Source organism: Astatotilapia calliptera, chromosome 7 (genome assembly GCF_900246225.1).
Source record: "Astatotilapia calliptera chromosome 7, fAstCal1.2, whole genome shotgun sequence".
NCBI lineage: Eukaryota > Metazoa > Chordata > Actinopteri > Cichliformes > Cichlidae > Astatotilapia > Astatotilapia calliptera.
This window is the reverse complement of record NC_039308.1, coordinates 5,778,360-5,791,239: the sequence shown is the minus strand read 5'-3', so window position 1 is coordinate 5,791,239 and position 12,880 is coordinate 5,778,360. Positions and strand designations below refer to the sequence as shown.

Genomic DNA, 12,880 nt, shown 5'->3' with positions numbered 1-12,880 from the left:
CCCTCGTGCTTGTGTTTACAAACAACCCGTGTCTCACTCTGAGCTGAGCTCGCTAGCACTTGCTAGCTGCTTGTTCTTATCATGTTAGCATACAGTGCAGTCGCGGGATCTGTTCTCAGTGTAAACCTCAAGTTGCCGCCAGTCTTGGGAAAGCAAAGATCGCTGACGCGTTTTAATAGTTGAGACTGAGTTTGCTGCAAGAAGCACCAAGAAGTTTGTTTGATTCGGAAACAGACGTCCAACTGTGAGAAGGAGCGCATTTCTTTTAATCATTCATGGGACAGTTGTTTGGACATACATCCTAATACTTAGAGTGGACTGTGAGAAAACATTAAACGAACGGGATTTTAGTACATATATTAGTCTCCCAAATGTTGCTGCTCAGCACACTTGCTCTGTAACTAGAAATCCTGTTCAACAAAGTCTGAGTTTAAAAATAAACTCCGAGTTGATCACCTCTGAGATGGGCAACTTTGAATTTTCTGTTTGAGAACAGCTGATCAGAGTAAATTTAATCAACTTAGAGTATGTTCACCTTGTTCACCTGCGTGCGTGAGTAAAAGCCGTCGTCAGTGGAGCTCTATATATGTTATTTTATGACGTCTGTTGTCATCATTTACTCAAATTTTCGTTAAGCTAATTATTCAGCTGTAACCTGACAGGAGCGAGATATGGGAGCCTGACGATCTGGAAAAGAGATCAGACACAGTTAGTGTGTCACCTTCTATTTTTAAATTGAGTCGGTTTTGTTAAATTACTGTTGTGTGTTTCATGGAGGAAGCCATAGTGATGCAGTGGTTAGCAGTGTTACCTCACAGCAAGAAGTTCCATACCCTGCTGCGGTCTTTTTGTTTGGAGTTCTTCATATTCTTCCTGTGTCTTTGTGGGCTCTCTTCTACTAATCCAGCTTCCTCCTACAGTACAATGACATCAATGTTACTGTGATTGGTCATTGTAAAATGATCATAGGCATGAAAGTGAGTGTAAGTGATTGTTAGCCATTTACAATGGACTGGGCTAAAATACATGTAAAGGGAGTCTGCTCAAGTTTTTATTTTTCCTTTTTCAGTTTGTAAAATTCTGTGTTGATGTTTAAGAGTCGGTGATGTTTAAGGCTTTCCAAGGGTCCAATTCTGTTTGTGATCTTTAAATTAAAATAAATTATAAAGCATAACCGGCCTCTAGTCACATACATAAAATGCGATGTCAATTTTGGCTACTGTATTGGCTAAAGTGGCAACATGGCCAAGTTGAGCTTTTTACAACCATGTTATCATAACTGTGTAACTATGTAACTGCTCTAATGCACTGATACACAGCCTTTAATTAGGTCTAAACACAGGCTGTGTGCAGTGGAGAAGGTTGTTGGATTGATAAACAGCACCATGAAGCCAGACACATGTTTGAGAGCACTGCACCTTTAATTACATCTTTCCAACATCTGCTTCAGTACTAAATGCTTATGTTAATGCTCTGAAGTGTGATGTGCAAAAATAGCAGCACTCTTCCAAATCGAAAAGCAGTCTTGTAGACAGTGTGAGGACAGGTCTCCAGTAGACCCACATGGACTGATTCTTATATTCCGGAGTACTCAAAGCGCTGTACACAACATGCCTCATTCACCCCATTCACGCCCACTCATACAAGCACTTCTAAACACAAGTGCAAACTAACCAACATTCACACGACGCTTGGGGAACTTGGGGTTGTGCCCAAGGATATTTGGGCCCATGCAGACTGGGGAAGCCAAGGATCGAACCACCAACCTTCCAATCAGTAGCTGATCTGCTCCACCACCTGAGCCACCCCTGGCTTGAAAAACCTGTAGAAAGTCAAAGCTTCTGCTGTTTAGATCCTATTGACACAAGCTCGCTTTTAATCATCTTGGCTTGAACTAAACAGTAAATGAGTTTGCTCACTGCTGATGTCTGCCAATTTTTTGTGACAAAAAGAAGGGCTGAATTCCACAACTTCAGAGAAATTAATGTGAAGCTGAGACATCCAGCCATGCCTATGCTTATAGCAACTGACTCTTTTTAGTGAGGTTAATTCATTTCTTTTATTTTGGTTTCTAGTTTTGATGTATTTTTTGTTTCCCTAGGTTGGAATGAAACTAGATACTTATTATTTGGTAATTAGTGAATACCCTTTGATACCTTGTTGTGTCCTAAATGTTATGCAACCATCTACCACGAGATGGAGCATTGTTGTAGGAATTAGACTAGCTGTTGTTTGGATTTTACAAGGAGGATGTCGAACAATTTGCAAATTTGCAAAACCTGTCGTAAAACTATTGCTGTTAAAGGTTGCAGTACAAGAAATTTATTCCACTGAAAAATTACGACTGTTTTCAACTCTGCATGTCAATGTCTCCCCGCATACCAAAGAAAATTTTAAATAAAACCAGCTCTGTTACCTGTGACTGTTCTTCGTCAGTTGTTTTTTTTGGCACTATCCATCTTCATGGATACAAGCAGTGGAAATGAGATTTCTGTGAAAGGTGGATGGGCTTTCCCTTCGTGACAGCGTGAGTTCAGTTAGTCAAGAGAGGCTCAGAGTAGAGCCGCTGCTCCTCTACATCAAAATGAGTCAGCTGAGGTGGGCGCCTCTTGGATAAAGTATTCCAATTAGTCATGTCCTAGTGAGACGAGGCTCCGGAGGAGACCTCTGACTAGACCCAGAGAATATATATACTGGATGGCCTGGGAGTGCTTCGATGTTTCTTTGGATAAGCTGGAGGAGGTCGCTGACAAGTTGAAGGTCTGGGCTTTCCTGCTTGTCTGGGATTTATGGTCCTGTAAATTTATGACCATTATCTGGTCATATTTGGTCATATTATTTGTACATTATTTGGTTGGACAGAGGAGGGGAGAGGTGGTTTTCACCGATGTGAGAAGAGCTGGCATGCAGTCCTTCAAGATCTTGACTGCACAGATGTCCGAGTGACATCTGCTGTCAGATGAAGGCAGTGTACAAAGTATGTGCTACAGCTGGTCTGTGGGCAGCTCTTGCTTACGGTTTTGTTGGTCCGTAAGCCACCCGCAGAAAAGAACGAAGTCATAACATACAAAGAGCTGAATTGAAGCAGAGTGTTAAAAATAATAAGAAGTGTCTGCTGCATCCACTATCTGTGCTTTTCAGTCTTTAAATTGTTGGTCTTAGAAGTTTTTTTTGCCATTCTCCTCTTCCTGGGAACTCAGCTATGCGTCATGAAATATTAGATACGTTTACACCGGCAGGACACTGGTGGGACGGGGCACTGGAACATGTGTAAGGCAACATCAAGCATGCCCACAAAACGACACCCATCCCCTACCTGGGACTCTGCTCCTGCTGAAACGCATCCAGTCGTCAGGTCTGCCAATCCCCATGCTAACAGTCTCTAGCTTTTAAAGAGCCAGTTTTAGCTTTAGTTTCAAAAGATTTACATCAATAATGATCAGACCATGGTCATACAGAAAATTACAAATTTACAAAAGCAAAGAAGTAAAAACCATTTTATTTTATTTTCCGAAAAATACTTTGCATTCACGAACCTCTTCGTGGTTTCTTAATTTCTTTATGTGAGAGAATGATGAAGAGTTGCAAAATGAGACAAGCTCACTCTATCTATCTATATTTCTTTATGTCATAAAATAAAATAAATTATTGACCACTTTGACAAGTACAGTTACAGGTCAAGTACAGTGGATAGAAACATTGTCAATTTTTTTTTCTCTAATGAAGAGCACAAGCATGTGGCTGCTCGATGAGGGAATCCAGAAATGCGCTTCAATGAAAAGACAATTACAGACTGGAATCTTTTTTATTTTATTTTATTTTTTTAGGTGGTATGTCCTCTCCACTTAATCCCTTAAAGCTGGCTTGGCCAACTCGAGGCCTCGAGGGCCGGTGTCGTGCAGGTTTTAGATCTCACCCTGGGTCTACACAGCAGGACGCCGGCCCTTTGAGGCCTGGGTTTGGACACCACAGCCTCAAAGGGAAATCAGTACAAAGTTGTTCTGAGTGATCGTCTTTGTCCTGTAATCAAACATTTCTGTCATGCTGACCTCACACGTGGGGCCATTGAAAGGTTTGATGTAATGAAATGATGTTAACCAAATCCAGTAGTAAGTACCTATTAAAGTACTCGGAAAACTTAAGTGATCTTTTAATCAGTTTTTGGTCTGTCTGTCTGCAGGGATGCACACGTCAGTGCGTGAAATTAATCTCTGCTCAGACACCTATTTCCTGCGGGTGGACTGGGAAGGGTGCAACTTTAGTACCGGTTTCCAGTTGCTGCTTACTGATGGACAAGATGCATGGAGAGGGGAAGGTAAAAACAAAAATCACTCAGCATGACTTCACAGTTTATTACCTTATATTATACACTCTTACCTCTTTTACATCACATGCCATTTTTATACACAGTCCTCAGTTTTCAGAGGCTCAAGATAAACTTCAAAGGCTTAAAGTCCTTTGAGATAAATGTTGCCTGGGACATTGGAAATTGGTACCAATTTCACTGAGCAACTGCTGGCAACCTCCAGTAACCACCTGCTAATCATTCCTGAAAATACATTTTTCCTTATCAACCGGTGGTTACCAAATGGTCACTAATGGGCTTCTGGGCCTGTGTGACGGGGCCAAGTTGTTTTCTGCTGTTCTGGTGTAGCTGGCCATTCTGAAAGTTTTTGCTATATCTTTGATAGATGAATTTAGTTTGTTCTTCAGAAAGCTGCTGCACGCTAAGCTGAAAATTAGTTTAGAAAATGCTAAATGCAAAAAATAAAGACAAAGAATGTTTTGTTGCAAGCTCAGTAATTCAGACAAAAATCCTTGATACCATTTATCTAGACCCAAGTGACTTCTTCCGTCTCTACAGTCTGAATCTGAAGAGGGTCAAGAAGTCAGTTGGATGAGTGATGACTAAAAACCAGATGACTAAACCACTGAAAACCGCTGTATTCAGAGGAACTGAATGACCTTTTTGGTTGATTCAGTTCAGAAACTAACGATTCTTGAAATATATGTGAAACTTAAATCAGTAATTTGTAACATACTGATTTGAGGGATAGCTGTAGCTCAGGATGTAGGACAGGTCATCTACTAATGGGAAAGTTGGTGGTTCTGGGATGTACACAGTGCTTAGTAAATGTATTAAATCAACACACAGTGCAACGTTTATACCACAGCAGCCCTGTATTTACAGTAATTATCAAAATCATTCAGGGCCCAAGCACGAAATATGTGAAGGCCTTATTGTAATCACTCCATTCATTATTGTAATTATTAAAGCAAATGAAGGGGCTTTTTGGGGGGTTTAACATATTTAAAAACTCATGAAGTATTGCACACGTGTCAAGTCTGGTGAAAATTTTATTATTATTTTTGTTTCAGACATGGGTGGGGCAAAATGGCTCGGAAAACCCCCCTGCACAGTGAGGAAAAATTACGTCCCCGTGCTGGGTTTCACATAGTTGTATGAAATTTGGTACACGTGTGTAACATGCAAATCCATGGGTCCGATAGACCCATGTCCCAAAGCCAACAGAAAGACCGCCACTTCGAGTTTTGGCACAGCTTTGACCATTTCCAGTTGTTGTACTTTCGAGAACTTCTCCTTGGGGTTTTATCAGATGAACTTCACATTTGGTCAGTCTAAACTGCAGACCTAGGCAATATTGAATTGTAGATCTTTTGAGTTTTTGTCAAAGGGCGTGGCTGTGGCGCCCTGGCAAATTTCAATTATTTGCCATCAAATTTTATTTGCTCTAATTCACGCATACATTGTCCAATCTGGACTAAACGTGTGGCTGCACTTTTTAGCACTGGAGGTTCCAGCCTCAATTCATTAACAGCAACAGATTCTGATGTTGCTAAACTTAAATGTGCCCACTGTACACTTTTTCCCCTCAAAAATCAACACTGTTTCCATCTCATTGAGTAACATGCTGAATTAGCTGCTAGAGGATTTGGGATAATCTTTTTCTTAATTTTAATTTTAGACGTGATTCTCTTTTTATTTATTTTTCCTATACAGTGAGGGGTGAAGTGGTGTGCAATGAGGCAGAGGAACTGGAGATGCCATTGGAAAGATATATCGAGGACGTCGAGCAAGCCTTTACAGGGAGAGAAAACTCCAACACCTACAACTTCACTTTGACACCTAATCCCCCAGGTCACAGTTCCACTTTGACACTGACATATGAGAAGATGCAGAAGGATATCTCAGTAAGTGCTGCATGTCTAACTCATGAATGAGTTAGACCTAATATCTCACTATGACACCCAGATAGCAGTGGGTTAGATAAACAGTGTAGTGTGGTTAAGCTGGCCCATTTTTGGCCCATTTTGAGTCGACTTTTCAGTCGAGCGACGGTTGTGGGATCGGCCCGAGTTTCGCTTTAATCGTGTGTTGTGCATCGTGTAGTATACATGGGGTAACGAGAAGCGATTAACACCTCACGACGAGCTCCCGATCAACAATTGTATGGTTGCAAGAAAATCAAACCTGTTTGAAATCCTGTCGCCCGTCGTGATGGTATCAAAGCAACCTCTCACACTGCACACGCGCAAACACAGAAATGAAAGTGAAAAAGACTTATTTAAATGTCAGCAAGCCTTGTATTTTGACTTTTGCACTACTTTTCTGCAGGTTAAATGAAACTACCATGTTTTCTGGTTGTCATGGTTCCTCAGTGTATTTTTTTTGTCTTTTTGTGGTTACTGTGTATCTCTGTAGTGTGCTTATTTTTGTCTCTTTCTTCATATTTTGTGGTTATTTGTTGTAGTTTTATGAATCTTTTTGATTTGTTTCTTGTATTTTCAGTTGCTCTTTGTCGTTTGAATCTTTGTTCTTGGTTTGTGGCTTCACATTTAATATCGATTAGTGGCTTTATGAAGTATGACCTTTAGTATATTTGCACTGCTGGTGTTTCATATTTCGACAGACGGAGTGATGGTATTTGGCAGTTGACTGAGTAATGCTTCTGTAAAGGTTCACTGTGTGAATACACGTACAAGATTTAGACACAGGGCCTATGTTCTCATCGTAGTTGTGAAAATGTTGAGTGCTTCCATAACAGCAAAAGGGAAATGAATCTATGTTGCAATTAAAAAAAAAAAAAAATGAAAGTACCATGTGTCAGTTTACTGACGTGTGCAGCAATGTGTTATTAGAGGTGACCAAGGCTTTTCTTCCGCAACAGAGAAAAGCCCAGTTATTCATCTGTCATAAGGTTTTGAGTCATAACATGAGCCTTCACTGTAATGTCTCCCTATTTCTGCTCCTGTCAAGCTCTGCTGATTGCCAGCAGAGCCCAGAAATGAGTCTCACACTTGGAAATAGTCAACCACTTCAGGGAGCACCTAACTTTAGTATTTTAGATGGTATCTTTGGACACTGGCTGCATTTTCTCTCCTTTTCACTCCTTCCAGTCCTTGTATCTGACTATTTGCGCACCCAGTTTTATCTGATCTCAGAAGCTGAGCAGGGTCAGATGGGTGAATACCAGGTGCTGTAAGCTATTATGCAGCTGTGGTTTAGGTAGTAGAGCGGGCCGTTTACCATTCCAGCGTTTTGAAGTATTCCTGAGCAAGATACTGAAACCTGAGTTTTGAGTGTGTGAATATTAGATAAGGAGCTTGCGTACAGAAAACAGCATGTGGATGAATGTGTGTGTGATTGGGTGAATGAAGCTTGTAGTAAATTGTGCTTTAAGTGCTCCAGGTAGAAAAGTGCTATGTAAGTATCAGTCCATTTACCATTTCTCAGGAAAATTGTGAATGTGAGGGTGAATGAATGGTGGAATTGTAAAGCGCTTTGACTGTCTAGAAAAGCGCTATATAAATGCAATCCATTATTAATATTATTAGTTGTTAATGGGAATACATCTTAGATTTTTAGTGTTAGACTATTAGGTGGGGGGATAAAGGAGAAATGCAACATTCACTCTTCTTGGTTGTAAATTTGGAGTAAGTGGGGGACCAGTCCTGAAATAAAAGTGTCTAGCTGTTAATTTATGTGAATATGTGAATCAGTGAGTCAGAGTTACAAACAGTACTGTTGCTATGATGACATTGGAAACCTGTTGCTCTCAATATTTTGTGTCCAGCTGGCCTGCTGGTGCCTAAAACCAGTCAACAACATCCAGTTTGATTAGCAGCTTTACAACCTACTGCCCCTCACATAAACCCTCAGGTAACAGTTGGAGGTAGGCTTATGATGACTAAGAGCACAATACTAACTCAGTGAATACAAGGAGAAGATAACTAGAACGTTTTTCCCAGAGCGTCTTAGAAAAGCCATTTTCATTTCAATATGTAATATTTCAGTCACATGTTATTTACTTACCATTTGTAAGAGTTGATGAAGTAATAGCTGGCAAAGGTTAGACACAGAAAAAACAGAAAGTGTGGAAATGCAGGAAGGGATAAATTACTGGTTTGTCTATTCAGTAGAAATTTCAGTTCCTCAAATGTACTGCGAGGAAATAGTGAGTAAATAGTGAAATGTAAAGTCTTCCACTTCAGAGAAGAAAAGATTGTTTGTCACGTAATTCTCCCTTCATACAACCCGAACAAGAGCCACATTGTGACTGTAACTCACCACAATTGGCTTTGTTGATACTTAAAGTTGCGTTGTGGCTGTGTTGATTGAAACACAGGGGAAAACTATCCTTAAAGAATAAAACACTTTTTATTTCTTTGGTTTGTGCCAGGATTTAAAGATGCTTTTTAATGCTGTGAAGCTGAGTATTTTTACATTGTAGTCTGTGGGTAGTTTACGCTGGCATCAAATGATTAATCCAGGAACTGCGACTCAATTAAAACAGTACGTGGAGGATAGTATATCAGCATTTGGTGTTGATTTTCTGCTGTTTATCTCTCTTATCCAGTCTGGAGACACACAACTATTACTTCTCCCATGAAACAGAGTTATTTATGGAGCTGTGGATCACAGGGGTCAGAAGTTAGAGCTGATACCCACATTTGTGCTCCATGTCTTTGTGTGAATGCAAACATGTTTGAGAGAAACGTTTGTTCCCCAGAGGCCACTGATCACTATGCTTGTGATATGAGTGAGATGGCCCATAACCTCAAATTAAGTCTAAACATAGTAGTTAAACTTTAATACTGTCAAATCAGACAGTTTTGGTTAGAGTTTTATTTCATTCTTTAAGTTTTCACTCTCTCTGATAGCCTTTCTTTAGTATTTAACCTCTCAAAATACATTTAGTAGTTCATCAGTAATGAAATACTTGGTAGTAGGGCTGTCATGTTATGATATGGTTATGACAGCCCAAAGATCTTATCAAGAATATCAAATCATCTGTCAGTTATTTTGGATAAATACGTTATGAACATGTGCCAGTAATACAGGTCCATGAGAACACCACAGCTTGGTAGTTGTAGCTCTAAAAACATATATTTAGGTCACAAAGACTGCCTTTACAAAACTAAACAAGTCAGTTTGTTTGGTTGATTTTTCACTCCTTTCTTCCAGTTCAGGCTGGGCTGCGTTCTGCTGAAGGCCGTCCCAGAGCCAGCAGAGGCAGTGAGAAATTTACTGATTCACAGTCTGCAGAGGGGAAATAACCTGCAGCACCACAACCAGAGACTACAGGAGGAGAACGAGAGACTTCGAGGAGAACAGCAACACATCACTGCAGAGTAAGTACATGCATGGATGAACACACATGCATACAAAATCACAGTAAAGTCAACTTTACACCCAAACCACACAAACTGGAAGGTGCGAGTATGTAATCTTGTGCTAGCACATAGTGCACAGAAAATACAGGAATATTTTGGTTAGGGATGGGTACCGGTGTCCGGTGCCATGATGGCACCGGTTCTGACATAAACGGTAGTAACCAGACCGAAAAGCAGCGCACATTTCGGTGCTTTATTTCGGTGCTTTTTTTTCCTGAGCTGTGATACACTTCTAGCCAATCATTTTACGTTTCCGAGGATAGTGCGTTCTTTTAGAGCAGAGCTACAGATTAAAAATGCCCAAGGCGAAGCAGTCAAAAGTCTGGCTGTACTTCACAGCAAAATATGCAAACTCAGCAGCAACAAGTGCTTTAAGCTGATACTGTGATACTGTCAAAGGAGGTAACACCTCGAATCCGATGAAACACCTGGCGACGCATAGCGTTTTTTTTAAAGCCGAGAAATGCGCCGTATGATAGCTTGCTGCGAGACCTCACATCGAGCGCATCTACTCTGCGTGGGTTGCCTGTTATCTGACCCGGAGTTAGCAATATCCCCCAAAAACCCCGAAGAGGAGAGTCCTGGCCCCTAGCCCTGCCAGTGTAGCAGAAATGATGACGGATGATGATGCAGCAGCAGCCGTTCTTCTCTGCGTGAGTAGCTTAATGTTGTTCGTGTGTCATTTACGTTGAGTAGGCTAACCACGTTATTACATTAATGCATGTAAGGTGAACTAGCAAACACCGTCGTAGCTACATGCGGCTGTCTTCTTGTTTGATGGCAGATACTCCCTTCACCCTGGCCAAAAAGGCTAAAAGGACCAAAGAAAAAGTGGAAAACAGTTAAACATGAGAGGTCTTTGGATAAAGTTTGTGTTTTTTCCATTGTTTAAGCACTGCTTCCAGCCAAGAGTGATACCATATATGCCCCATAGCTGCAGAAAAGGCTAACATTGTTATCTTTTTACAAAAAACCAGCTGAACATGAGAGGTTTTTGGACCAATTTTGTGTTCTCCATCCTTTAAGCACCGGTTTGAGCACCGTTTGAGCACCGGCACCGTTTCAAAAATACCGATTTGGCACCGGTATCGGATAAAACCTAAACGATACCCATCCCTAATTTTGGTCCACACCAAAACTGTTGCTTTGTCTTCCTGTCACTGCACACTCTGTTTCAGATGTTTTGTTTTCTATCCGTGGCTCTATATAATGTCATAAAGTGTCAGCATTTTTAATATGATCATCTAGTTTAGTCCATGTTAAATGGACTGTAATTTATGTTTTGTTTTGTTTTTTACTCTCAGCCTTTTACACTAGTAGACTGTACTAAATCCTGAGTCACCATAAACATTATTATATTTGAAGAGGCTGAGTCAGGTTTCAAAATTCATTACAGGATAGAAACAGCTCTAGTACAGGTTACAAATGATCTCCTTAGGAATTAAAAGTCCTCTTCACACACTAAGGATAACAATAGAGTTCCACAGGGTTCCGTGCTAGGACCAATTCTATTTAAAATATACATGCTTCCCTTAGGCAGTATCATCAGAAGGCATGGCATACATTTTCACCAACTTGATCTTTCCATGAAGCCAGATTACACAGACTAATTAGTATATTTGGGTTTGCTAAAGAACTTTTTTGTTTCTGTACATTCAAGACTGAAGCGTTACATTGGTGGTAAGGAAGCCCTGGAGGCAGAGCTTTACTCTCGGTTTGTCCTGGTTCTGAATGAGAAGAAAGCAAAGATCCGCAGTCTACAGCAGGATGTCACAAAACTGGAGGAAATGAGGTGCACTGCTTATACCACATTGACTCTCAAACACTGAAGCTTTTCCAAATGTTTAAAAAGCAGATTTTTAGCTGTGAGTTTTAAGGCAAGCGTTTTTTTAAATGAAATATATGCCATAATTGCTTATTAAACAGGTCAAGGGTATTTTTCCTTAATTACAACATTCCTCTGATTTCTTTGTTGTAAAAGTTATGTTAAGCAGTGAATCATGTATAATGTATGGTTTCTGATACAGGAGTAATGACCAACGAAAGAAAGACTCAGTAAAGTCAGGTCAGACAAGAGGTCAGGATGATGGTGTTGAAGAGGATGATTATGGCGGCAGTACTGATGAGGACCCAGTGGAGACGCAGTCGACTCCAGCCTCCAGTTTGGGTAAGACTGGTGACACTGGGGAAAAAACAATTAAGTACAATTTTGTCAAAACATCAAAACAAATTGCTAAAAATCAAACTGGGAATCATTGTTGGTGAGTTTTTAGCTGCTTTTAAAAAGAGAATCGACTGTTCTCAAGCTCAGAGGAAGAGACTTCGAGAGTCCGGGGTTACAAAAGCTCTGTCTGCTTTAGTTCTCAGCCTTGTATGATGCACAGGCAGCAGGCCCTCAACCTGAACACCCAGAGTGAAAACTGAGTCTGAAGTTACACCAATGTTCTTGAACTGAAGATTTAGCAAAAGAGGTAAGAGGACCTAGAGTTTCCATTACCTTAGCCATCAATCTGTCAGGGATACAAAAAACGAATTTCTGTTTTCTCTTCATTAAGTTGGAGAAAATTGTCATCCAAATAACTATTAATAGAGTCTAAGCGCCTATGCGGGATAGATTAGAAGTATCTTGGGGATTAAAAGAGACGTACAACTAAATCTCATCTGTGTAGCAGTGATAAGAAGTGTATTTAAAAAGGCTCAAAGTGTGTAGAAGAGTGTGTAAGTGTGTCACAGATATAACAGAAACAGTAAAGGACCCAGAACAGAACCTTGTGGCACAACGTCAATAAGAAAAGAGGGAGCTGCTCTTAGAAGCTGCCACAGAAAATTAAATAACCAAGTAAACTTAATCTTAATCTCTTAATTAATCTCTTAAATTAATCTCCAAACATTCTTGTTAAACCATTACTTTGAGGAGGTACTTGTGCTCCTTTTGTCATGACCAACTTGTTTTAGTTCATAAATAGATGTCACGATATTTTCCTTGCGAATTTACTGAAAGATTCCTAGCTTTTAATATCATTGATGGTAAGCTTTTCTGGTTTAGTGGTAACTAAACAGGTAAAAACCATAATACCACCACAATGTTTTACAGATGTAATTATGCCAAATTCTGTTATTGTCTTTTCTCCAAACTGAACACTTATTTAAAGTAAACATGCTGTTTTGGCCACATCCATCCAGA

General features: G+C 40.2%; 1 protein-coding gene across 3 annotated transcripts in view; it reads left to right on the top strand.

The window, feature by feature from the left end:
• Window positions 1–12,880, top strand: part of LOC113025194 (DNA repair protein XRCC4-like) — a 31,069-nt gene that overhangs the window by 116 nt on the left and 18,073 nt on the right. The window contains exons 1-6 of one of the 3 annotated variants that reach the window (XM_026172697.1): window positions 480–552; window positions 4,181–4,315; window positions 6,023–6,213; window positions 9,488–9,654; window positions 11,357–11,488; window positions 11,724–11,863. In XM_026172697.1, the coding sequence (XP_026028482.1) occupies window positions 528–552; window positions 4,181–4,315; window positions 6,023–6,213; window positions 9,488–9,654; window positions 11,357–11,488; window positions 11,724–11,863 (790 nt within the window). In that variant the 5' untranslated portion in view covers window positions 480–527. The other 2 variants (XM_026172699.1, XM_026172698.1) reach the window with 2 other exon arrangements.